At 47.1% G+C, this 27,756-nt stretch overlaps 1 protein-coding gene across 3 annotated transcripts in view; it reads left to right on the top strand.

Annotated features, from left to right (window-relative positions):
* The window catches only part of LOC137431212 (oxysterols receptor LXR-beta), a 70,440-nt gene extending 43,092 nt beyond the window's left edge, over window positions 1-27,348 (top strand). For all 3 annotated transcript variants that reach the window (XM_078781684.1, XM_078781683.1, XM_078781686.1), the window contains 3 exons: window positions 3,011-3,124; window positions 3,517-3,611; window positions 26,077-27,348. In XM_078781684.1, the coding sequence (XP_078637810.1) occupies window positions 3,011-3,124; window positions 3,517-3,611; window positions 26,077-26,223 (356 nt within the window). In that variant the 3' untranslated portion in view covers window positions 26,224-27,348. The remainder of the gene's footprint in view (window positions 1-3,010; window positions 3,125-3,516; window positions 3,612-26,076) is intronic.
* The last annotated feature ends 408 nt before the right edge of the window (window positions 27,349-27,756 follow it).

Here is a 27,756-nt window from a genome sequence, read left to right as displayed (position 1 = left end):
TTTTGGGGTCAAGAAGTCAAAGGTCAGATGTTCGGTCAGGTAAAAATTCTGTTACTGCACTAACTTGTGATCCAGTCAGGGGATTTTCACCAAACTTCGTATAATTATATATTATGATGCAAAGATGTACTGATTAGATTTTGGGGTCAAGAGGTCAAAGATCAGAGGTCATGTTAAGTTACAATTATTTTGTTACCGCGATAACTTAAGAACGGCTAAAGGGATCCAAGTCAAACTTGGTACAGGTATGTATAATGATGAAAATGACCTTATTCGATTTTGGGGGCAAGAGGTCAAAGGTCAGAGGTCATGCTATGTAAAAATTATGTTGCCGTGCCAACTTGTGAACACGTGATGGGATTTTGAACAAATTTGGTACAAGTTTATATGATGCAAAGATGAACTGATTGTATTATGGCATCTAGAGGTCAAAGGTCAGAGGTCATGTCAAATAAAAATGGGATAACTTGAGAACAGCTGAATGGATTTAAATCAAACTTGGTACAAGTATTATAATGATGTAATAATGTGGGCAGAGGCATATCGGTCGAAGTCGTGACGTCGGAGAGTGCCATTCTAGTTTTTAATGCAGCAGTTCCATTGACTTTTAAAAGTATATCAAATGCCCTTTTTATCCTGCCATCTTGAAGTATTTAGGCTGACTATCCTGTTGCAGCAGGAAGGATGGTATGATCACGGATTATCTGTATTGGTGATTTTTTTTGTTGGTCCATCTGAAGTTCCTAGATGAGCATATTACTCATTTTGCTGGAATCTCAGATTTCAAATCCAATTTTCTGTGTCGATTCGCACATTGTCTATCAGTGTACTTGTAATTCATATAAAAGTACAAAAATGTGTTTTTAAAGTCTTTGTCCTGTATGTGATTTATGTCAGAGCTCTTCCATGACCCTGAGGTAAATAAACTTCACCAAAAGAGTTTGCATCATATTTACATAGCCAATAATTTTATTTTTCAGCAGTCTCTCATTGGTTTATTGCATCATGCAGTTCCCATGCGAGGTTACTCGAGTACATTGCAGTTGGTTTTGGCAACAATTGTAGAGGTCAATAATTGATTGACATTGCCTAAAATCTCAGGGGATGTTATCATTAAACTGTCAATGGTGCCCTGAGTCAAAACCAGAGAAAACAGAAAGTGTTCATGATTTTGTTGTCACAAATACATTTCTTTCTGGGTCACGTTGCATGACTTATTTCACTAGCATTCAGAGATTTTCTACAAAATCATCCTATTGATTGCTATTTAACAGACACAATATATGTGTGCATCAAATCCCGTTTTTTGTTCTGCATTTATGGAAATAAATAGACAGAAAACTAACAATAACAAGTAAAGCTACATTCGAAGTACACCGCCACCATGCCAAATAAATAAATAACATATCCCATGCCAACAGCATAGCTTTTTGCGCCTGGCGATGCCGCTGTGCAGCACATGGAGACGGAATTGGGAAGGAGCAGTGTACAATAATTGATTGATTAATTGTGTAATTAAAAGAAATAAATAATAATCGTAAATCTTTTTTATTTCTTAATAAATTGGCTAATAGCAGACCTAAACCACCACTGTTTCATCCGAATCTGTAACTTTTTGATAAATAAGTACTGAATCAAAAAATTAAACAGTTAATCAATTGATTGATTAATCAATAAAACAAAAATACCCTTTATAGACAAATCACTTGGTCATTGTCATGTCCAAATATCAGCTTCCCAGCTCAAAAGGTGCCTGAGATATTTCCCAGATGTGAGAGAAAATAAATAAATACTTAATCAATAATTAAGTGATTAATCAATAAACTATTAATAAAAAATAAAAAAAATACCGTTTTTGCCAAAGCACGTGCTCACTATTGTGCCCAAATTTCAGCTTCCTAGCTCAAAGGATGACTGAGATATCGCTTGGACAAACAAGAAAGAAAACAAAGATACAAACGGAGTAAAAACTGAGTATGCCCTTCTGGTGTGCGTTATCGCAGGTTGAGCAGGTTCTTGTCAGAGATCTCTGACGACTGACAACCAACCTAAACTACTCCAGGATGCACACGTTATTCCTGTAACCTCCTCCTGGTTAAACTACATCCTGGCTTGCTGCACACCTCCACTGCTTTGTTCCTCTTTTCTACCATCTGTGAAATGGTTACAGCTGGTGATTTAGTTGCTCTCTTCCATCCAGGGCTTCAAGACTGCGGAGCACCACCATGTCGTGTCATCCTCCATCCCTACCCATATTTATACCTCAATTAACCGTACCATACTCAACCCTCTTACTTGCATGTTATTTTTTGGTCGCCTATGCTCTCTCCCCCCTTTTCCTTTTCCCTTTCTTGTTCTGTCAATATTTGCCCACATTGCCAATTACTATCAGTACATTGCCTTTTCATGGCTTGGTGTTGACTTAACGGTTGAGGTGGCTGGCTTGAGATCTTAGGGTCCTGCATTCAAGCCCCTGTCACGCCATTGAATTAACACCAGGTGGGTTGACTCAGCGTGTCATCCTTCTGAGGTCGGCAAAATGAGTACCAGCTTACTGTGAAGAATGAGCCATTTGAGTCTCCTCTTCGTCAAAGTGGCGACCAGTCCAGGATTGTGCCCAATAGCCTAGGAAACTGCTTCGGCAGCTCTATGTATCTGAAGATGCAAAAGGAGTGGTCTCCTTCCATCAGCTTAGATAAAAAATGAAAACGTAAAATAAATTCAAAGATGTGAATGGCAATATTTGTTGTAAAAAAATAGAAATCATTAAAGTGCCATTTTTTAAATAGGATGCATGAAGTTGACAAACAATGAATTAATCCCATCATTTTTATTTATTTCTTTTTCAATTGATCGTTTTACCTGTTTATCCCATGAAGTGTTCCATATTATTGTAGTTTTTTTTCCACAAGTCATGACATTTGTAATACAAAAATCAAAAATGGCTTTGTTCGCTCCCACTTCCTATACTCATGTTCCATGTTTTCAACCTATCTTCTTACCAACACAGGTTTACAGGTAGAATTCATCGAACCAATATTTGAATTTTCTCGTGGAATGAAGGAGCTTGGATTGGATGATGCAGAGTATGCTCTACTCATCGCCATCAACATATTTTCTGCCGGTGAATGGACTAGGAAACTGCCATTGGACTAGGCTCCATTTTGTGGTTTATTGCTTCCACAGATCTGATCCTCCATTGCCACACGTCCCGCACTCCATTGTCACGTGTCCTGCACTCCATTGCCACGTGTCCCGCACTCCATTGCCACGCGTCCCACTCTCTCCCCTTCCCAACCCCTCCTTCAATACTTATTTCTTCCCTCAAGTCCATTTTTAGCCCTTCACTGTTATATTACCTTATTCCGCTCAAGAGTTTATTTTTTGGCATCTCAAACAATGGTGATGCTTTTATTGTATTCCACTAGTGTTTTGTGCTTTGCTGTGAAACATCATATTGTATTGTACTATTTTGATTGCATTGCTGAAGTTATGCTTTTGGCTTTTTTGGTCCAGATCGGCCAAGTGTTCAGAGTCCTGAACTGGTGGAAAAGCTACAGCAACCATATGTAGAAGCACTACTCAGCTATACGCGCATTACCCAACCACAGGTAATATTAGCAATCGCTTTTATTTTATTTACAAATAAATGTCACAAAATTTGGATGTCCACAACACTACATACATTGATTAAAGCCGAGATGCATTAGAGATTTAATTGTTAATTATTGTCATGCTCAAATGACAGTGGCACCTTTGACAGAAAGTCTTCATACCAATGTACAGTAGTTAGTATGGGATCCAAACCATCTCCTCTGGAATATGGTTCCACACAGGGATGGTAGCTGGCAGAAAGGATCAGTAATCGTCAACAATGAGCTCATCAACAATTTCTTCCAGTATCCAATTCACACACATCTGACCCAATTCACACACATCTGACCCAATTCACACATATCTGACCCAATTCACACACAACCTAGGAGATTGGATTACTTTACTGGTTTCTTCTTACTCAGGCTTATCACCTTGCACTTCCCTTGGCCAAAGATGACCTTCCATTTGAGACCATAAAGGTTGATTTGCGCAATTTGGTGATGCAGCTGACTGGACAGGGTCACCATCCTCCACTAAGCATTCATTATAGCATGTTATCATCTGTATAGATGTTGAGATCTGTATAGAGCCTGGTGTTGGCTTAGCGGTTAGGGTGCCGGCTTGGGATCCGAGGATCCCTGAGTTTGAATCCCGGTCGATCCCTGAATTAACGCCAGAGGGGTTGACTCAGCCTGTCATCCTTCCGAGGTCGGCAAATTGTGTACCAGCTTGCTGGGATGAATGATCCCGGTGTGTACCCCGATTTAGAATAGGTACACCATATCCCTGTGCATCGTAAGAGGAGACAAAGGGTTGGCGTCAGGAAGGGCATCCGGCCATAAAAACATTGCCTCAAACAGGGAACCATGAGGTTATGGGGCCCGCAAGGCTAACCCCTGCTCTAGTGGGGAAAAATTGCCTTAAAACGATCATTCATTCATTCATTCATTCATCATCTGGATAGAATCTGACATGATTTATCAGGCAATAGCTTGGATCATCAATGCACACTATCATTACACAAACCAGGCACTGATACTTCTCTTTTCTGATATATGTCTTCTCAGAACTGTCTGAATGTGCTTATCTTTAAGATAGCTGGCCACACAGGACAGAAATTTTTCTTGAACTCCTCTGACTTCCATTGTGCCAAATCCTTTTGAAGATTGCCTTGACATTAAGAGCAATTCTTTGATTCCTTTTCTGTTGTTGAGGTAGGAAATCCACTGGTATTGCTCAAATGGGTGAATCTGGAGCTGAGTGAGCTGGTCCAAAACCACCTCCGCTTCTGGTTTTGCCGGCGAGGGTTGTGTGTTTTTCCAAGCTCTCCAAGCTATCAGAGTGAAGAATTTTTGCCATTTGTATTTTTGTCAAAACTGTATTGTTATTTTATGGTGTGAGTGCCGACTGTGTGTTTCTAGTTAGATATCGGTGTAAATCGTGCATACAGCAACAACAACAACAACAACAACAACAACAACAACAACATGCATTTTAAGGCCATTTTCCCTGCCAGAGTGGGGGTTAGCCTTGCGGTCCCCATGACAATCTTCTCCATTTTGCCCTATTTTCTGCATCTCTCCTTGTTATAACCCCCTTTGCCTGCATTTCTTCTTCCACCATCTTCAGCCAAGTCTTTCTCGGTCTTCCCCGTCCTCTACTTCCTTCTACATTCATTTCCATCACTCTTCTCAACCAGTCACTTTCATCCTTCGTCAACACATGACCAAACCATCTCAACCTGTTCCTCTTCACAGCATCAATCACAGGCTCTATTCCCATCATCTTTCGCAATTCATCATTTGTCTTCCTCTCTCTCAACGACACTCCGCACATCCACCGAACTATTCGCATTTCCGCCCTTTCCAGCCTTCGTTGCTGCTCTACGTTCATTACCCATGTCTCGCTCCCATAAATCATAACACTTCTCACACATGCAGCATACACCTTTCCCTTCAGCTTCAACGACACCCCCCTCCTCATCAGCATGCCACTCAGTTCCCGAAACTTCTTCCATGCACATCTCACTCCAGCAACTGTTGCCGAGTCTAATCCACCTTCTCCATTCAGCATGTCTCCGAGGTCGCAAAATGTTTTCACACCTTCCAGCTTCACGCCATCTCCACGATTCAACTCAACATTTCCTCCATCTGTAGCTCCCTCTGGACACACCTTACATTTGAATGTAGCTGCCACACTGGTTAATGACCCTCTCAGACCACTACATTTTTGATGAACCCACTCAGCGCACATTGTACATTGAATGGAGTTCACTCCGACACCCTTCCTGCACACAGCACATGGCCACTTCCCAGTTCTTTCCACCTCACCACATGCTTTACCACTTGCCATCACTTTCGTCTTTCCGATATGCACCTTCAGACCTTTTGTCTCCATACATTCCTTCCACTTGTTCAGCTTTTCCTTTAGTCCATCTATACTTTCTGCAATCAACACCAGATCATTTGCATACAACAACTCCCACGGTAAACCCTCCTTTACGTTCTGAGCCAGCACCTCCATCACAGCTACAAATAGTAGTGGACTTGGTACCGACCCCTGATGCACTCCCACCTTCACCTCAAACTCACCACTGTTCCCGTCCTTTGTCCTTACAGCTGTGCACGCTCTTTTGTACATTGCCATCACGACTCTGATCAACCATTCCTCTACTCCTAACTTCCTCAATGCCTATGTCAATACTTCACGTGGAACCCTATCGAATGCTTTCTCCAGATCAACAAACCCAAGAAACAACTTCTTCCTCTTCTCCATGTACTTCTCCTGCAACTGCCTCACAATAAAAAGCGCGTCTGTCGTTCCTCTTCCTGGCATAAATCCAAACTGCATTTCGTCGATCTTCACTTTCTTCCTTATCTTCCTCTCCAACACCCTTTCCAATACCTTCATTCCATGCTCCAATAACTGTATCGCTCGATACGAGCCACAGTCCAGAGGGTCACCTTTCCCCTTGTATAGAGGGACGAGGGTACTCAGTTCCCAATCCACTGGAATGCGGCCCTCTTTCACCACCAGATTACAGATCTCTGTCATTCTCTTCACACCCCAACTTCCTGCTGCCTTCAACATATCTCCCACAACTCCCGTCGGCCCTCCCGCTTTTCTACTCTTCATTGCTTTTATCGCTGCTGGTGTTGAATATAGCCTGGTGTTGGCTTAGCGGTTAGGGTGCCGGCTTGGGATCCGAGGATCCTGGGTTTGAATCCCGGTCGATCGCTGAATTAATGCCTGGGGGGTTGACTCAGCCTGTCATCCTTCCGAGGTCGGCAAATTGAGTACCAGCTTGCTGGGATGAATGATCACGGTGTGTACCCCGATTTAGAAGAGGTACACCGTATCCCTGCGCATCGTATGAGGCGACCAAGGGTTTGCGTCAGGCAGGGCATCCGGCCATAAAAACATTGTTTCAAAACAGGGAACCATGATTGTCATGGGGCCCGCAAGGCTAACCCCCGCTCTAGCGGGGAAAATGGCCTTAAAACGATCATTCATTCATTTCATTCATTGCTTTTATCGCTTCCTCAACTTCATTCTCAGTTATCTTCTCTGCCGGTCCTAGAACTGGGTTACTCTCTATGTTGCCATCCCATTCATTCTCTGCGTTCAAAAGCATTTCCATATATCTTTTCCATCTTTCTTTAATTCCATCTGGGTCCACAACGATTTGTCCCACTTCATCCTTCAAGCAACTCACCCCCATCACATCACACCTCTCTTTCGCTATCTGCTTTGCAATCCTGAATACCACTCTCTGACCCTCTTCCGAATCCAAGCGTTCTCCGAACATTTTCCTACATGCCTCCTGCGCCTTTGCTACCTCTTTCTTTGCGGCCTTCTTGGCTGCCTTATAACTGTCATGCTCTGCTTTTTCTGCTCCCGTACCCTTCGCCTTCTGCCACTCCTTTAACTTCTTCCTCTCCTCGTCAATTCTCTTTCCAACTTCATCATCCCACCACCATGTTTCCGAGTGCCTCGGTGGTCCTTTTGTCCATCCACATACCTCACCAACGGCTCCCAACAGACTATCTTTCATTGACATCCAACCAATTTCAAGCTCAACCGCATCAGCCTCTACCCTACTCAGCCTCTCTTTTAATGCCTCCCTTACTGTCACCTCTTTTAACCTCCACACCTTCATTCTCGGTTGGTACTTCACCCGCCGAGCTCTCCTCGCACCTTTCACCCTTATGTCGAAGACAAACAAGTGGTGCTGTGAAACAGCCTCCTCCCCCGGGATCACCTTTGTGTCCCGGAGGTGCCCCCTATCTCGCCTACGCACCAGCAGGTAGTCAACGGTTGTCGTCGACCTACCTGACGTGTATGTAACAGGCTTATTGTCCTCTTTCTGGAACTGAGTATTACAAATCAACAAATCGGCTCCATCAGCAAACTCCAAAATCCTTTCACCTTCTCCATTTCTCACACCATATCCGTAACCCCCATGAATTCCCTCAAAACCGTCCATACTCCTTCCCACATGTCCATTTTGGTCTCCTCCTACCACAACAACTTCCTCATCTTTCACATTTTCCATCAGCTTGTCTATCGCACACCAGAACTTGTCCTTCTCTTCATCGCTCCGACCAACCTGCGGAGCATATCCCAAGATGACGTTCACCAAGAGCTTTCCAATCATCATTTTCACCATCATCAACCTATCACTCACTCTTGTCACACTCACCACACTGTCTACAAACTCCTCAGAAAACAGGACACCAACACCATTCACGCCTTCCGGGCACCCTTGCCACACAAACTTGTATTTCTGTCCCTTCCTACCCTTCACCATTCTCACACCACTTCCCTTCCATCTCGTCTCTTGCACACAACATATGTCCACTCTTCTTCTGACCAATACTTCCACCACTTCTCCTGATCTCCCTGTCATTGTCCCTACATTCCATGTCCCAAACCTCAGAAACCGATCTCCACTTCGGGCTGTACCCTGCCCATATGTAGTTGTAATTGTCATGGTTCTCTTTTTTTGAGGCAATGTTTTTATAGCCGGATGCCCTTCCTGACGCCAACCCTTTTTTTTGCCTCTTACGACACGCAGGTATACGGTGTAGCTATTCTAAACCAGGGTACACACCGGGAAATGTTTAAAATGTGTAAATCGGGCATACCTGTGTGTAATCGTCGGTTGGTTCCTGCCGCATTTTTCAGGCCTGGTTTTCCAGGCCTCGAGGTTTTGTTGTTTCCTCTCGATGTTCGTTTGTGGTCCATTTACTTTCGATCTCTCAGTTTTTTCCATTCTTATAATCACCCCATACTTCCCCGAACATCTGACCATTTGTTTAAAGTCTTCATAATAATAATAAATAAAAAAATTAAGAAAATCAAATTCCCTTCTCTCCCCGTGTTTGTTCGTTCTTCGACCACGTGTTTCGCCCCACCCGATTTTTTTTTCCTTTTTTTTTTCTTTTTTTTTCTCCCTTCATAACTCAATCCTCTCCAGCTGACACCTTTCCAATTACAGTTCTCACCATACGTCTTCAACTTTATCCTTCTTCCTCTGATCCACTTTCACCTAACCTTCAAAAAAACATTAACGAAAAATTTAATAAGTAGGCCTCTCCTCCCGTACTAACACATTTGCTTATACACCTCGCTGTTCCTTCACTCTCTGCTCTCCTGGCTGTCAATCTCCTATTCTTCTGTTACTGCTTCTGAACCTGTTCTGGATTCCTTAATCCCCCTTAGGAATCCTTCATGCCCTTATTTAGGGAATTTTTCCCCAGATAGTATTCACGGTTTAGTTTTAAAATGTTGAAACTTTTCCTTGAAGTATTATATTCTGTTGTGTATTATAACACACTTTTCTTCTTCTTCTTTAAAAGGTTGTTTTCGATTTGCTCACCAAATCTCTTCATTTCAAATAAGAATTCAATCTATTACAGTTCTTCCTTCCTACATTCCCTAAACTCACCTGCATTCCACCCCTCCTCCAAAATTTTCAAACGGATCTCTGACTTGAAAATCACAAGAAACTCATTTTGCAATAAATGTTCGTTTTCCATTAATCGTCCAACACTTTCTGAAATCCAAACCCATCCTTCCCCTCCTAAACCCCCCCTCCCCCTCCCCTCCTAACCCCCCCTTGCCCCTCCTCTCCGAAACACCTCCCTCACTCCTCCCCTCCCAAACTCCCCCTTCACCTTCAAAACTCAAATCTCTTCATTTCAAACCCCTGAAACCCCTCCCTGAAACAATCTTTCTGAAATGTTACAGACGCGGTTGTGGATGTTGGTTTACCGAGCGGTTTGGTATGACCGCGTCTGCACAGTTTACCCGATTATACTCGAACGTTGGCCGAGTCGCGCTATGCTAAATCAATTGAGGAAAGGACACAACGGCTGGGTTAAATGACACGACACCAGGGGTACAGTTCTCAAGACCTCCGGAGGAGGTTATAATATTTCGGAACGTTGAGATTACAAGGACAAGAGGTACAGCATAGGAAGGTAGGCACTTAATCACGGTCTTATAGTAACCCCGACAGACCACAGATAAACAGGACAAGACTGACTCACACCGGGATTGATGGCAAGGAAGGGCAGGTAGTCGGTGGACAGCACAAGGTGCACCTTGTGCTCAGGGACAGGATAGCGCGGCCCAAAAGATGCAGGGAGGTCTCTCAGCGCTCGGAGGTGGCGTCTGGTTCTCTTCACTTCAAGCTCGGGGCGCATCTCACGTCACGTCCGGTAAGTGGCTGCGTATATCCGGCGGGGAGTGACACGCCCTCGGCTCGTTAGCTCCGCCCCAGATGGAATCGGCCCGTCGCTTCTTATTGGGTGCTGGGGGTTACCGGGCTCCGCCCTTGACGAGGGGCCGACAGTCAGCCCCTTCGTGGTAACCCCGCCGGAGCACATGGGCAATGGCGGCTAACCAAGCCGGAGTGAGGACGCACACTCCCCGCGCGCTGTTGTTGTAGTTGTTGTTGTTGTTGTGGTTTCATGAGGAAGATGGGAGGAGGTATGGGGAGGTCCTAAACTCACTACTGGTGCCATACAATCACATTCTGGTGCAACGAAGAGTCAGAATTAATGGAAACGAGTCCTTAACTGACATAGACTAAGAATAACTAGCAAGATGTCCGAAAGTTGTCTACGTGAGATGCGGTGGACCTGGGCACGACATTTAATGGGGGAAAAAGGGGAAGGTCGGTTCTACAGAGTGTTGTTTACAGACAATGGGACTAGGGAATGGGGGATTGGGGATAGTTGGGGAGTATTGGGGAAATAGGGGAATATTTACAAGCGGATATGGAGGCCAAATCCCATATCCGCAACATTGCACCCTTCTCTACCCTCGGGGCGTCCCGACCCGATAAATTTTTACCTATTTTAGTGTGGCACTCAGATGTAGTTCCCTCTACTATTAACTCTACCCTGAGTGCGACAGTTTTACAGATATTCACAAATGAGTAAATATGTCCCCCTGCGACGTTGCACCCTTCTCCTCACAGAAACACACCCACAGGATAACCGAATCGCGGAAAGAATTCGCAAACTAAACATACAGCCGGTAGGGAGCATTATTTACACAAGACTACGCTGATATTTACACTACGATCCAGGACCTGTTTTTGGAGGAACACATGCAGATGTTATGCATAGAGAGAGAGCACGCATGCCAGCATCGATACACCAACCCACGAGTGCTCTGTGGCCTTACGGCCTTTAATAATGTGCAGAGCACCCCTTCCAAGCACCAAAAGCACCACCCCATCATGTACAGTCAGCACCATCCGGTGCACCAATAAAGTGTTTATAAATCACCGGTGGTGTCGCAGCCGGCCGATGTTCTGCCGCTGGTCTTGCCTTCATGTGGTGCACTTGGCCTTCTGCTTCTTTCAAAAATAAAGAAAGGCACCAACCGCGTCCATTTCTGTATTGTGGCCGTCAGGGGGCCAACTAAAAGTGGTTCACCTGTATGGCATAGGTGCCACGTTGACCCATAGGTCCATCAACGGGTGGTGCTTGCCCGCTAAAGAACTGCGGTCCATGGTGGGCGGCCACAAACATTGCGGTCCATATGGTGTATCGATCCCGGCAGCAAGCAGCGAAAGTGCAGGCCCACAACTGCGGAGCCAGCACCTCTCTCTCCTCTCTCTCTGCCCCAAAGCCAGATCCTCGGAGGTGGGAGACAAAAGAAGAAAACAAGTGAGTAAGGTGGTAAGGGCGCAAAAGTGCACGCAATATAAGGTAATGCACACTGGGGGCACATGGGAACCAGGTGAGACAGGTACGTTCCTACCGTACGCCCCCCCCCCCCCCCACCAGGTAACCTACATTGCCCCTCCCTTACCCCTTACTGTATCCACAAAACACAACACTACCCATAAACATCTACTTTACAAATCAACAACGTCCCTACTGTCTTCCCCGTTCCTCCCATAAACCAAATTCGTCTTCTCTCCCTCCTAACCAATCAAATTTGCCATTTTCAACTCTCATCAAAATTTGCCATCTCCAACTCAACATCATAATTTGCCATCACCAATTCATCATCAGTCCCTCCTAGGGAGGGAGAGATGGAATCACCCCAATGTCTCATCCACGTCGTGATGCGTCTCACAAATCCAACAGCAATTCTCCTTTCCTGTACACAAAACAAAGAAAACACAGGTGTGGAGTCATCATCATCACCACAGGTAAGTGGCTGCGTATGGTGCGACAGGTTCATCAATCCTAACTATTTCCTAAATGACTTTAACAACTTTACATTACCCGGGGTCTTTCTCCTGCCAAACCATTGGCCCTCTTACACTATGGGTTCTAAAAACCAATTCCCATTGACCAAACTGTGGTGCTTTTCAATTTGGGGTCTCACTCCCCCGATTCATCTCCCGGTGCCCTCGCACAATTTCTGGGCTGTGGCGTGTACCTCTCCCAGCGGGTCTACCCACCTGCACACCTCCACCACTGCAGTTGCCTCCGAGCTTACCTGCTCCTTACCCTAACCTAACTACCAGGGGAAGGCCCTCTGGCGCTCTCCCCACTCGGTGCCCTCTCTGGCACTGGGCTACCCGGGTCTGTCCTCCGGATCCTCGGGCCCCATCCACAACTCTACCGGCTCCCAGAGCCCACCTGCGGCCTCACCTGGCCGACATCCTCACAGTGGTGGAGTGCCCAACCAACTACACACACTAACAGGCTACACGCCCAGCCATTTCCACAACATAATGCACCCATCCACAATACCATTCTGCAACCGCACCACAAATGCCAATATCCAACCACAATTTACCTATACCCTCTACCTAACACTTACACTACCCGCCCCGGGTACTCGTGAAAGGGGTCCACTCTTCCCCCATCCACACCTTCGCACCATGCACACCACTCCGTACCACTTACTCCAACTCTCTCCACACCACTCATTCTCTGCTCCATATATTCCACACACCTGTACTTGCACACCTGTGCTCTCACACCTGGTGCCACCTGCACCCTTCTCTCCCCAAGCGCATTCGCGCTGATCCACAACACTCACTACTCATCCACTGCTCCACACACCTGTCCAGTTCTCAACCACACGGCATCATCTCATCTAACTACTCCCCTCTGAAACTTGCGCTTCCCTGTCGTCCCTTTAAACTATTGCGCTCCCTCGTCATTATCATCCACACTAAACTACCTGCGTCCCCACTACAGGTATCAGTCACTAACTAAACTTAACGTTACCTAATGTCATCTTCTAGGTCCCTATCAATATTCTAACCCACCCGGGCTAGTTTTCACTGCCATACACCCCATAAGCTATTGCTCCTTTGCCCCACGTTTGTGAGGGATGACAGAGTTGCCATCCCACCACATCGGGCATCTCCCACTACCAATTTGGCACATCAAATTTCAACAAATCAACAATTTGCCAATCACTGCCCATCATCTGCCAATCATTACTGCCAATCCTTTGCCAATCATCAAATTTTGTTTTTCTCTAATTTTGGGGCCAAAACACTATCCCCGTCATTACAGTCTACTTACTAATGCCTCTCGGTGCGCCAATTCACTTCTAAAGCTCGGCTTCGTACAGCCAAGCCATGAATGCGGGTTGTTCTGTGCCAGCGGCTGGATGCGTCCGGCATTCGGTGCAGGGAAGGAGGTTTACTCGGGCCGAGATCCCACGCACCTTCTCGGCACGGAGCCATCCCATGGCCCGATCTCGACCTGCCGGTATGCCTCAACAAAAAGTGGTCGCCATGACGATCCTTCCTATCGGGCTGCCCGCTCCGCCTAGTGGAGCACAGATGCGGCTGTTCAAAGCGAGGCCCAGCGTGGATCGCGCACGGCGGTCCTTTCGAACCCGCCGTGGCTCGGATCCCCGCTGGTTCTCGCGGCACGCGAAGCCCGGCACGCACCGAGGGCCCGATTCGGCTAAAAGTCGCTCTAACCTCTAACCCGGTTACCTTCGATGCCTCACCTGCATGCTTTCACCCCGCAGCCCGTTCCTTGCTCACACATCCAGCCGTTCCCATGCTCCTTGTACCTTTCCTTACACACCCAGGTACCCTCATTCCACTCACAGCCTTGGTCACACACCTGACCACCGAACACTTTGGCACACATTCGTTGGTCGCACACCTCACCAACACACCTCTTCGCGCCCCCTCCTCGGTCACCTCCTCTGTGACAATCACAGGTGTGCTCTCATTCGCACACCCAACCACGTGCCTCACTACCAATTCCAGCGTGCATTCCCACTCACGCTCTACCATTCCAGGTGTGCATCCTTTCTCACCTGTCACAACCAACTCACGCTCCTTGTCACTCTCACTACTCTCACCTCCATTCTTGACAGCGCACTCACCCTTACTCTTGACAGCGCACTCTTTCCTCATGCACCCGTCCGTTACACACCTCTCTCGCGCACACTCTTGCGCACACTCTCCCGTCACACCCTCTGTAACACTCACCACAGGCGTGCATTCTTCCTTGCCTTTGACAGCGCACTCTTTCCCCATGCACCTGTCCGTCACACACCTTTCTCGCGCACACTCTTGCGCACACTCTCCCGTCACACCCTCTGTAACACTTACCACACCGCGCTTCCATGTGCTCCCTCGCACACGCGCTACGACCGACTCACTCTCGCCAGCACCCTCACTCCTTGGCACGCACTTTTTCCTCACACACCCCAGAGTCGGACTTTCTCGCACACCTCCTTTTTCGCACACCAGACCTGTCGCACACTTCACCAACGGCCTCTCACGAACACCCGGGTCCATCTCGACCCCCAAGCTTCTTAAATCCCCTGGCGCATCATACGCACGACCATATTGGTCACCACTTACACCGGGTCCTCTTCCTCTTCGCTTCTCCTCCATCACCTGCGAATCCCTCATCCGGTTAATGAGCACATCATCACGATCCAAACACAGACTTTGGACCAATTCTTTTATCTCCTCTTTTATCTCTTTCTTATCCCCTCTCCGTCGCTTCTTAATTTCGCTCACCCCTTCTTCCACTTCTTCTAATTTCTGCTTCACCTCTTTTATTCCCCGGTACGTCTCCTCAAGTTCGTCCTCTAAGGCTACCTTGACCGTTTCCATGTGCGTCCTCACCTGCCGGTCCTTCGTCTCCATTACCTCTACCACCTCGTCCAACCTCGCTGTCAGTCCCTCACGTACCATCTGACATTCCCTCTTCGTCGCTATCAAGTCATCTTTTAGTTCTTTCTGTGTCGCCTTTAACCCTCCTAATACCGCAGTGTTCCTTTGAACCTGCTCCGTTAGTCCTTTTTGTCCCTCCGTCAGCTGTTCCACCTCCTGCGTCAGGTCCTCTATGCCCCCTTGTAACTTTACAGTCCCCTTTCTCACCTCCTTCTCCATGTGCTCCTTACAGTGCCTCACCTCCTCGCGCACTCCTCCGACCTCCTCACTCACACCTCTTCTGATCTCCTCTCCCATCACTTGCATCTCCTGCCCAGATGCCACCCTCATCTGCTCCATTTCCTCCCTGTGAGCATCCAGTTTGGTCTCTACCCCCATTCTGACCCCCTCTATCTGCTGCCCCATTTGTTTAACTTCCCTTTCCACTTGGTCCCTCATGTCCCTCAATTTGCCTTCCATCCTGTTTTCTAACCCCTCTAACCCCTTTTGCATCCCTTCCATTTGATTCTCTTGAGCGGCCATTCTGTTTTCTACCCCCATTAACCCATTTCTCACCTCTTTTATCCCGTTGTCTAACCCCTCAAATTTGTCGTCTAACTTCCCAAATTTCTTGTCTAACTCCTCAAAATTATTGTCTAACTTCCCAAATTTCTTGTCTAACCCCTCAAAATTATTGTCTAACTTCCCAAATTTCTTGTCTAACCCCTCAAAATTATTGTCTAACTTCCCAAATTTCTTGTCTAACCCCTCACCGGTACCCCTCGCTTCGTCCCTCATTACCCCCATTTGGCTTCCCATTACCCCCATTTGGCCCTCTAATCGCTCACTATCAGCCCTCAATCCCACAATTTGGTTTCCCAATTGCTGACTATTAGCCCTCATCTCGTCCTTCATTTCTTCACCCGACTTAACCATAAAGGCCTTTATTTGTTCCATAAATAGGCCCCAATCCATCGGCGGCGCTACCACGGTCGCGGGCGCGGTCGCCGTGGCCATGTGCGAGGCGCCATTTTGTGCGTCTGCAACCTCGTGCGTGACGACGCTATTTTGCGAATCTGCTACCCTCACTGCTTCGCTCTCCTCTTGTCCCTCATTTTGGTCCTGGATCGACCCTGCCTCACTCTCTTCTACCGGAACCCAGCCGTCTTGGTCTGCCATAGCGCGACTTTCAAAATTCGGGTTTTTATTTTTTTTGTAAAACACAATCAAATTTCGCTGTTATAATTTCGAGCGCGTGAAACGCGCTCCGGATCGAATCCCACTTCCCGACACCAAATGTTACAGACGCGGTTCTGGATGTTGGTTTACCGAGCGGTTTGGTATGACCGCGTCTGCACAGTTTACCCGATTATACTCGAACGTTGGCCGAGTCGCGCTACGCTAAATCAATTGAGGAAAGGACACAACGGCTGGGTTAAATGACACGACACCAGGGGTACAGTTCTCAAGACCTCCGGAGGAGGTTATAATATTTCGGAACGTTGAGATTACAAGGACAAGAGGTACAGCATAGGAAGGTAGGCACTTAATCACGGTCTTATAGTAACCCCGACAGACCACAGATAAACAGGACAAGACTGACTCACACCGGGATTGATGGCAAGGAAGGGCAGGTAGTCGGTGGACAGCACAAGGTGCACCTTGTGCTCAGGGACAGGATAGCGCGGCCCAAAAGATGCAGGGAGGTCTCTCAGCGCTCGGAGGTGGCGTCTGGTTCTCTTCACTTCAAGCTCGGGGCGCATCTCACGTCACGTCCGGTAAGTGGCTGCGTATATCCGGCGGGGAGTGACACGCCCTCGGCTCGTTAGCTCCGCCCCAGATGGAATCGGCCCGTTGCTTCTTATTGGGTGCTGGGGGTTACCGGGCTCCGCCCTTGACGAGGGGCCGACAGTCAGCCCCTTCGTGGTAACCCCGCCGGAGCACATGGGCAATGGCGGCTAACCAAGCCGGAGTGAGGACGCACACTCCCCGCGCGCTGTTGTTGTAGTTGTTGTTGTTGTTGTGGTTTCATGAGGAAGATGGGAGGAGGTATGGAGAGGTCCTAAACTCACTACTGGTGCCATACAATCACATTCTGGTGCAACGAAGAGTCAGAATTAATGGAAACGAGTCCTTAACTGACATAGACTAAGAATAACTAGCAAGATGTCCGAAAGTTGTCTACGTGAGATGCGGTGGACCTGGGCACGACATTTAATGGGGGAAAAAGGGGAAGGTCGGTTCTACAGAGTGTTGTTTACAGACAATGGGACTAGGGAATGGGGGATTGGGGATAGTTGGGGAGTATTGGGGAAATAGGGGAATATTTACAAGCGGATATGGAGGCCAAATCCCATATCCGCAACAATATTCTGTTGTGTATTATAACACACTTTTCTTCTTCTTCTTTAAAAGGTTGTTTTCGATTTGCTCACCAAATCTCTTCATTTCAAATAAGAATTCAATCTATTACAGTTCTTCCTTCCTACATTCCCTAAACTCACCTGCATTCCACCCCTCCTCCAAAATTTTCAAACGGATCTCTGACTTGAAAATCACAAGAAACTCATTTTGCAATAAATGTTCGTTTTCCATTAATCGTCCAACACTTTCTGAAATCCAAACCCATCCTTCCCCTCCTAAACCCCCCCTCCCCCTCCCCTCTTAACCCCCCCTTGCCCCTCCTCTCCAAAACACCTCCCTCACTCCTCCCCTCCCAAACTCCCCCTTCACCTTCAAAACTCAAATCTCTTCATTTCAAACCAAATCTCTTCATTTCAAATAAAAATTCCATCGATTACAGTTCTTCCTTCCTACATTCCCTAAACTTACCTGCATTCCACCCCTCCTCCAAAATTTTCAAATTGATCTCTGACTTGAAAATCACAAGAAACTCATTTTGCAATAAATGTTCGTTTTCCATTAATTGTCCAACACTTTCTAAAATCCAAACTCATCCTTCCCCTCCTAACCCCCCCCCCCCCTCACCCCTCTCCTCCTAAACTCCCCTCTTGCTCCTCCCCTCCTAAATTCCCCCCAAACCCCTTCATTTAAAAACTCCCCCTTCCTCCCTCCCCTTCAAATCTACCCACCCTCCATTTTTTCTCCAATTCTCCACTCTCACCCCTCCTCCTCAAAGCGTCCTCCCCGCTTCCTCTCCCTTCAACCTCTTACCTCCATCTCCTCCAACCTTCTTCCTCGCTCTGCTCCCACCCCCTCAAACAACACCTTGCTGTGCCTCATCCAATCATTATCAAGCCTTTTGTCCTCATCCTTCCCTTTCCCCTAGCTCTTCTGAAATATCTGACACATTATCAACAGCTCTCCCTACCTCCTCCTCTTCCTCATCTTACCCTACCCCTCCCCTCCTCTGTCCTGTATCCGATGCTCCCCCTTCCTCTTCCTTAACGGTATGGACCTAAAACGTCTGGGACCTTTGCTCAAACCTGATTGATCTCTCCATCCAGGTTGCTTCTGACAAACCAGACTTGATCTGCTTCACAGAAACTTTCCTCCTTCAAGATGTCTCTGATTCCTTAATATCTCTCTCTGGTTATTCCCTCCTCCAGTATGATAGACCTGAGCCTTGTCCTGGAGGTGGGGTTGCTATCTTAAAAAAAACAAAAACTCTCTTCCTCACTTGCCCTGCACTGCCCTCTCTCCACCTCACCCCGAGGAATACCTCTGGCTATGACTTCCCCTTCACTCCCACCTTTTGTTCATATGTGTTCTGTACCATCCACCAAACAATGATTAATCCATCTACATGTCGTTGTCTGATAACATGGACCGACTTCAATCTACTCATCCCAACTCTCTCTTCCTCATATGTAGTGATTTCAACTGTCATCATGCCAGCTGGCTGGGTGTGGGTACCTCTCTCACCAGCCATGGCACCTCAGCAAACGACAATCTGTCAATTTCCCGACCCGGATATCAGTCAATGGAGCATATTCTCTTATAGACTTGGTGATGACAAACTTTCCTGCAAATGTCTGCTGCTCTTATTCTGCTCCAAACGGTTCATCTGACCATATGTTTGTTAAAGTGGACATCTCTCTGGACATTCTCAGAGAGCCTCCTCAGCGCTGACGAGTCTGGCATTTCACTCAGGCTGACTGGCACGGTCTTTAAGCAGCCATCAATCATCTGGGCTGGTCTCCCATCTCTACTGCCTCTGACATCAACTCATCCCTGGAATTCTTCGAAGGTAAACTGCACAGATTTATCCCATCTCGTCTTCTGTTGTCATACCCTTCCTCCCGTCCATGGTACATGGAATCTTGTGGTGAGGCAGTTGTCCTGAAACAACTTGCCTTTGCCTCCTGGAAGGCAAACCCCACGCAAGGCAATCTCATTTCCTTTCACAAAGCTCGGAACAAGTGTGTGTCTACCCTCAGGAGAGCCAGGAAACAATATCTCTCTACTCTCAAGATTGAACTCTCAAACCTGTCTCCCTCTTCCAAATCCTGGTGGCGTCTGGTCAAATCTGTTTCTGGTGTTTGTTCCCCCTCCATCCCCTCCCTTACCTCAAATGGCTACGCAGCTAACTCCGCACGTGAAAAAGCTGAATGCCTCAACTCTGTGTTTGCCTCAAAATCTTGTGACCCAAACCCCCCTCTCTCTCTCTTTCAAATCTCCTGGTGGATTTTTTTTTTTTTTTTTTTTGTATACAGAATCGAGGCTCGTGAAAGAGCTAACATTTATTTCACAAACAAATCAAACAGACAAACAAAATATATAAAAAGAGGGAGCGGAAGACAAGATGGGGAGAGAAGGGGAAGCACACAAACACACCATTTGAGAGCTGGGACATCGGGAGATGTGTGGCAGGGTGAGGGGTGGGAAGGGGGGGTGGGGGGTGGGAGAAGTATAAAACCCAAGGACACCAAGGACTTCCAGGACAGAAGTTGGTATTTCAAAAAAGTGGAATTGGGGTGAAATTAGCGGGGGTAGAAAAGATCAAGGTTTTGGATGGGGGAAGATAAGAGATGGTGGTGAATAGCTGTTTTAAAGACCTGGAGGGTGGAGTGGGATTGAAGAGAGTGAGGGAGTTTGTTCCAGAGGCGGGAGAAAAGAGGAATGAAGGAATGAAGGAGTGAAGGTGAGCAGAGAGTCTTGATTTTGGCAGTTTAACCATAAGAGGGTTGCAGTCAGATTTTCTGCGACCTGTAGGAATATTTGGGGGACAGAGCCCAGAGAGAGCTAGGGGGGCAAGGCCAGAGAGGAGTCGGTAGAAGATGGAAAGACCACCAACCTGCCTGCGGTGAGTGAGTGAAAGGCCCTTGGAGTTAGCTTCATCGCGGGAGATTCCAATGATTCTGAACGCATTGGTTTCAACAGCGTGAAGACGAGCTAGGTGTGAGGCAGGAGCACCAGCCCAGAGGGGAGAGCAGTATTCCATTGAGCTGCGGATGAAAGCCTTGTATGTGGTGAGGAGCTCAGGTGTGCCAAGGAAGGACTTCGCACGACGGAGGATGCCCAGTCGGCGACTGGCTTTGTAGGCCAGATTTGAAATCTGGTTTTTCCAGGAAAGATAATGGCAGATAGTGAGACCCAAAAGCTTGAGTGACAGAACTTCTTGGAGAGGATTGTTCAGAAAGTGGATGGGAGGGTTGTCCAGTCGGTCTTTTCGGAGAGACATCGTAAGAGTGTGAGATTTGTCAGGATTGTAAGACATGTTCCACTTGTTTGCCCAGTCTGTGATTTTGTCCAGGTCTGCAGAGAGTGAGGAGGCTGCAGACTGCCGATCTGAGGGATGAGGAATGGAGCGACAGAGAGTAGAGTCATCAGCAAAGAGATAGAGAGGATTTTCAAGAGAGTCAGAGAGATCATTGATGAAGACCAGAAAAAGCACAGGGCCCAGAACACTGCCTTGGGGAACTCCAGCCTGAACAGGAAGAGGAGATGAGAGAAACCCATCAGGGCCACTCGTTGACTACGACTAGAGAGGAAGTCCGCCAGCCATACGTGGAGATTTCCATGGATACCAAAGGAGGAGAGTTTGGTGAGCAGAACGGGGTGCCAGACCGTATCGAATGCACGTGATATGTCAAGGGAGACCGCTCTAATTTCGTGTTTGGCATTGAGGACCTCCATCCATTGTTGAGAAAGCAGAAACAGCATGTCCAGAGTGGAGTGACCAGGTCTAAAACCAAATTGATGATCAGAGATCAAGCCATTGGAGAAGAGGAAAGATTTCATATCTGAAGCAATGATGGATTCCATGACTTTGCTGATAATTGGGAGAAGGCTGATTGGTCTGTAGTTGCTAGGATCTGTTTTTGCACCTTTTTTGTGCAAAGCGGTGATGTTGGCTGATTTCCAAGCAGGTGGCAGATGACCTTGAGCAAAAGAGAGGGTGAAGAGAACAGAGAGAGGGAGTGAAAGAGCGGAAGAACAGGATTTTAGGACCCGTGGGCTGATGCCGTCAGGTCCAGTTGCAGAATCAGAATCAGAGTCGAGGGTTGACAGAAACTTTTCAACCTTGTCAGGAGGAAAGGACACAGAGTCCAGGAGCAGCTGGGTATGACTGGGTACGGTGGGTACAGAGAGGGATGGGTTTGGGACACAAGATTTAGAGGCAAACACAGAGTTGAGGCATTCAGCTTTTTCACGTGCGGAGTCAGCTGTGTGGCTGTTTGAGGTGAGGGAGGGGATCGAGGGGGAACAAACACCAGAAACAGATTTGACCAGACACCACCAGGATTTGGAAGAGGGAGACAGATAAGAGCGTTCGGTCTTGAGAACGGAGAGATATTGTTTCCTGGCTCTCCTGAGGGTGGACACACACTTGTTTCGGGCTTTGTGAAAGGAAATGAGATTTCCTTCCGTTGGATTTGCTTTCCAGGAGACTAAAGCAAGTTGTTTCTGGGCAACAGCCTCACCACAAGATTCCGTGTACCATGGACGGGAGGAAGGGCATGACAACTGAAGACGACATGGGATAAATCTGTGCATGAGAGAGAGCAATTTACTTTGGAAGAATTCCCAGGATGAGTTGATATCAGAGGCGGTAGAGATGGGAGACCAGTCCAGATGATTGATGACTTCTTGAAGACCATGCCAGTTGGCCTGAGTGAAATGCCAGAATCGTCAATGCTGAGGAGGCTCACTGAGAATGGTCAGAGAGATGTCCACTTTAACAAGCACATGATCAGATGAGCCGATTGGAGCAGAAGAAGAGCAGCAGACATTTTCAGGGAAGTTAGTCATAACCAAGTCCAGAAGAGAAGATGCTCCGTTGACTGTGATCTGGGTCGGGAAATTGACAGATTGTGTCAGTCCCAGTGAGTCGCAGAAGTCCTTTGCTGAAGAGCCATGGCTGGTGAGAGAGGTACCCACACCCAGCCAACTGGCATGGTGACATTTGAAATCACCACATATGAGGAAGAGAGAGTTGGGATGGGTAGATAGAAGTTGGTCCATATTATCAGACATTGAGATGTAGATGGAGTCATCACTGTTTGGTGGACGGTACAACACACATATGAACAAAAGGTGGGAGCGAAGGGGAAGCCGTAGCCAAAGGTATTCCTGGGGGTGAGGTGGAGAGAGGGCAGTGCAGGGCGAGTGAGGAAGAGTTTTTTTTAAAATAAAGATAGCAACCCCACCTCCAGGACGAGGCTCAGGTCTGTCATCCCGGAGGAGGGAATAACCTGGGAGAGATACCAAGGAATCAGAGACATCATGAAGGAGGAAAGTTTCTGTTAAGCAGATCACGTCTGGTTTGTCAGAAGCAACCTGTTTGAGCGAAGACCCCGGATGTTTGAGGTCCATACCGTTAATGAAGAGGAAGGGGGAGCATCGGATACAGAACAGGGGGGGGGGGGGGTGGAGGGGTAGGGTAAGATGTGGAAGTGGAGGACGTGGTAGGGAGAGCTGTTGAAGGTGTGTCAGAGATTTCAGAATAGCTTGGAGAAAGGGAAGAATGGGGCGGACAAGAGGTTTGATGGTGATTGGGTGAGGCACAGTGAGGTGTTATTTCAGGAGGGGGAAGAGCGAGGCAGAAGGCTGGAGGAGATGAAGGTGAAAGTTGGAAGGGGGAAGAAGTGGGGAGGGCGCTTTGAGGAGGAGGGGTGAGAGGGGAGTCTAGGAGGGGAGGAGCGAGGGGGGAGTTTAGGAGGGAAGGGGCAAGGGGGGAGATTTGAAAGGGATGGGTGATGGGGAAGATTTGGAGGGAGGGGCAAGGGGGTAGATTTGGAGGGGAGGGGTGATGGGGAAGATTTGGAGGGGAGGGGCAAGGGGGAATATTTGAAAGAGATGGGTGTTGGGGAAGATTTGTAGGGGAGGGGCAAGGGGGTAGATTTGGAGGGAAGGGGTGATGGGGAAGATTTGGAGGGGAGGGGCAAGGGGGAATATTTGAAAGAGATGGGTGATGGGGCAGATTTGGAGGGGAGGGGCAAGGGGGAATATTTGAAAGAGATGGGTGATGGGGAAGATTTGGAGGGGAGGGGCAAGGGGGTAGATTTGGAGGGGAGGGGTGATGGGGAAGATTTGGAGGGGAGGGGAAAGGGGGAATATTTGAAAGAGATGGGTGATGGGGAAGATTTGGAGGGGAGGGGCAAGGGGGTAGATTTGGAGGGGAGGGGTGATGGGGAAGTTTTGGAGGGGTGATGGGGAAGTTTTGGAGGGAAGGGGTGATGGGGAAGATTTGGAGGGGAGGGGCAAGGGGGAAGATTTGAAAGGGATGGGTGATGGGGAAGATTTGGAGGGGAGGGGCAAGGGGGAATATTTGAAAGAGATGGGTGATGGGGAAGATTTGGAGGGGAGGGGCAAGGGGGTAGATTTGGAGTGGAGGGGTGATGGGGAAGTTTTGGAGGGGAGGGGTGATGGGGAGGTTTTGGAGGGAAGGGGTGATGGGGAAGATTTGGAGGGGAGGGGCAAGGGGGAAGATTTGAAAGGGATGGGTGATGGTGAAGATTTGGAGGGGAGGGGCAAGGGGGAATATTTAAAAGATGGGTGATGGGGAAGATTTGGAGGGGAGGGGCAAGGGGGTAGATTTTGAGGGGAGGGGTGATGGGGAAGTTTTGGAGGGGAGGGGTGATGGGGAAGTTTTGGAGGGAAGGGGTGATGGGGAAGATTTGGAGGGGAGGGGTCAGATTGGATTTTGAAAAGTGTACGATTAATGGGAAAAGAACATTTATTGCAAAATGAGTTTCTTGTGACCTTCGAGTCAAAAATATTTTTGAGGACGCTGAAGGAGGGGTGGAGTGCGGGAGAGTTTCGGGAATGTAGAAAAGAGGAACTGTAAGAGATGGAATTTTTTTTTGGAATGAATAGATTTGGTGAGCAAGTAGAAAGCATCCTTTTATAGAAGAAGAAGAAAAAGGTGTTATAATATACGACAGAATACAGTTCTTCAGGGGAAAGTTTAAACATTTTTAAATTGAGCAGTGAAAATTATCTGGGAAAATGGAAATGGGGGTGAAACACGTGATCGAAGAACGAACGAACAAATAAGAACAACGAATAAGTGTATAAGAACAGAGAAGGAATTTTTTTTTTTTTTTTTTTTTTGAGTTGAGATTTTAAACAAGGAAGTATGGGGTGAAAGACTGGGACAAAAACAGAGAACGAAAGTGATTGCAGCGCAATCGACGCACCGCTGAGAGAAAAAGAAAGCCTCAAGGTCGGACACGGTAGCCTACTGGGCCTCAAAATACGCGACACAAATTAACCGACGATTTTTTATACATGTATGAAAAATTAACACCGATAATCTTACTAAAGACACACTCTAGTTACACACACCGAAAGATAGATACAGTTTGGACAAAAACACAATTGTGAAAAATTACTTAACTTCGAAAGTGTGAGCGCATGGACAGCTTCGAAAAGATGTGACCTCCAATCTTGCGCCAATGGCGTTCTCCTTGGGAATGGCGCCGCTCCAGGCTGTTAGCGGGAAAAGCGCCCGACGTTGGTGCGAAAACAGGCCTCGCTGCATGGTCCATCTCACGCCACAGCACTCGTACTCTCTTCAGCACACACTCGCATGCAGGCACCAGAAGCAAGAGTCGAGGGCAGAGGTGGGCGAGAGGAGCAAGAGGTCGAAGGCAAAGGAATCCAAGAGGCAGTAGAGGGAAGAGGTCCAGGCACGAAGGGATCCAAATCGAGAAGAAGAAAATGCCGGCCAGCCAGTTCTTTTATTGGCCGTCTCGTGACGTCAGCTGTCCTCTCCACCAATCAGCGTGCCGCTTCTTACTTGCCCCTGACGTCATCGGTGGTACCTGGCCAATCGGCGCTCTGCTTCCCCCTCGGCCTTCCTTCCACCAATCAGTGGCCAGCCTCTTGCCCCTGCCTTGACCAATCACGAGTCCCTCCTTTCCTTGGCCTTCCTGTTGGTCGACACCTGACCCAATAGCGAGTCCTTTCTTATTCTGGCCTTTCATTGGTTAACTCCCGCCCATTGGTGTGATCTACCCATCAATCCCTCGACCAATCCATCGCGGTGGGCATGGCCTCAGCCGGCCTTAGCAATGTTTTATCGCCATGTTGGTGGAATGTGTGGGCGCTTCCTGCCTGCACTTCCGGTGAGTTTCATTGTAGGGGGGGGGGGGGGGGGGGTTCTTCTTCTTCCGACCACCACGACTTATGTACATCAAAATGGTTCTTCTTCTTCACGACAGTCGGAGCATGATACCCACACAGATCTACCTGATCTATATATCAGTCTACCCCAAAATTCATAACAATATATTTATTATATATAATGCATATATTATATTATATATATATATATAATATATATATAAATATATATATATTAATTATGTATATATATATATATATATATCAGAGAAAATTTGGGTTCCTTCTTGCTCTGATGTTTGACTTTTATCTCTTCCCTCCTTTCCCAGGACCCACGAAGGTTCCCACGTATGCTGATGAAGTTGGTTGCGCTGCGTACCCTCTCAAGTGTACATTCTGAGCAGGTCTTTGCTTTACGACTCCAGGACAAGAAGCTTCCACCACTGCTTTCAGAGATTTGGGATGTTCACGAATGATGTTGAACAACATTGTTCTAAATGACCTGTTTTGGATTATTTGGCCACTTCTTCTTCTCCAACAAGCATATTTTATTTTGTCTAATTGTTACCTGAGCCCGGGAGGAAAATTTAATGATGCTGCTCAGGTTCTGGTCCAAAGATTGACGAGTCCCAGAGGCACTGATTACCCCCCTTCTTTAATTGGATACTTCCACACCCTTTGGCTCAACATTTCCTCTCGTTCTAAGAACTTTTGGCAACTGCAATGCAAAGACTATGGATGGATGAAGAACATGGAGGTTTGAGTGTACAAGAAAAGAAATTGCTCATCCCTCTGTCTTTCTCTCTTATTCTCTCTCCATGTTATTACAAAGGTTATTTATTTGAAAAATTTCATTGTCTTGTTTTCTGTGATACTGATGCAATTTAAAACGATGGAATATATTTGCTTCCATCTACTGTAAGCAGCTGTTTGCTCTTTACTCTGTTTATCGTTATCAGAAGGATATTTCGAGGGTTGTCGAAGAATGCTCACCTCTGGACTGTATGTTTTCACCTTCGATTGCAGGCAAAGATTAATCCGACCAAAACTGCCATTGTCATGGGCTTCGAATCAAAGGGGGCTGCATTAGAGAGCATCCGGTGGGGCCTTAAATGAATCTGTCACGTCGGTATTTTCGACGTTAAATATCCCGTGGTATCATTCTTAAGACAAGGCCCTTGGGTAGGATGGAATCAACAGGACTCTGATTGAAGGAAGCAAGAAGCAGACGTGTTGGGTGAATCGAGCCTTCATCGGTCAGCGTCTTGCTCCTCTTGAGTTAGCATATCAAGATTGTAAACAATTCCGTGACATCGATGAATTACGTAACAGTCGGCATACCAAGTTCCACACGTCTGCCTATGCACACCGGCACGTTTTCACCATTAAGATTCGTTTTCCATTCCACATTGGGTTTTGATACCCTGATCAAATTACATAGTTTCAGTACAAGTTAAGTGAAGGGTTAACCCCTCATAACTGCTGTGTTCTAATCCTGCCTGGTCGATATAATTGCCTTGAAGTCTGTGAAAATGTGAGCCTCGAGTGAGAGATATGAGATCCATTATATTTGTGTACAAATAAATTATCTTGCAATTGTATCACGGTTGCTTTCCTTGGTTTTGCTTCTGGTGCCCATCACCGCACATTAATTCAGCTGTAAAACCATTAAATACCATAAATTTATGCCACGCCACCTTCCATTCAATTTTCCTTAACCTCTGAAATGACACTACCCACTTAATTGCTTTTGTCTAAACGTGCAAGTTTGAATAAACAATTGTGATGTATAAACGAACGGGTGATGTGATATTTTCTAAACACCTTGGGGAACTCTTCTTCTTTCGTATGCAGAGCAAGGTCTGACATTTATAGTTGGGCCCAGATTCGAACCCTGGCTAGCCAACTTGGAGGTGAGTGCATGTATCTCGATGCCATCCTGCCTGCCTTGGTAAACACTAACAGGTGTGAATCGTTTTAACTGTGTGTAAAATACCCCACGCATGCGA

Source organism: Myxine glutinosa, chromosome 7 (assembly GCF_964187855.1).
Source record: "Myxine glutinosa chromosome 7, kmMyxGlut1.1, whole genome shotgun sequence".
Taxonomy (NCBI): domain Eukaryota; kingdom Metazoa; phylum Chordata; class Myxini; order Myxiniformes; family Myxinidae; genus Myxine; species Myxine glutinosa.
Note: the sequence above shows the minus strand (reverse complement) of the source record. Positions and strands in the feature narration are given on the sequence as shown.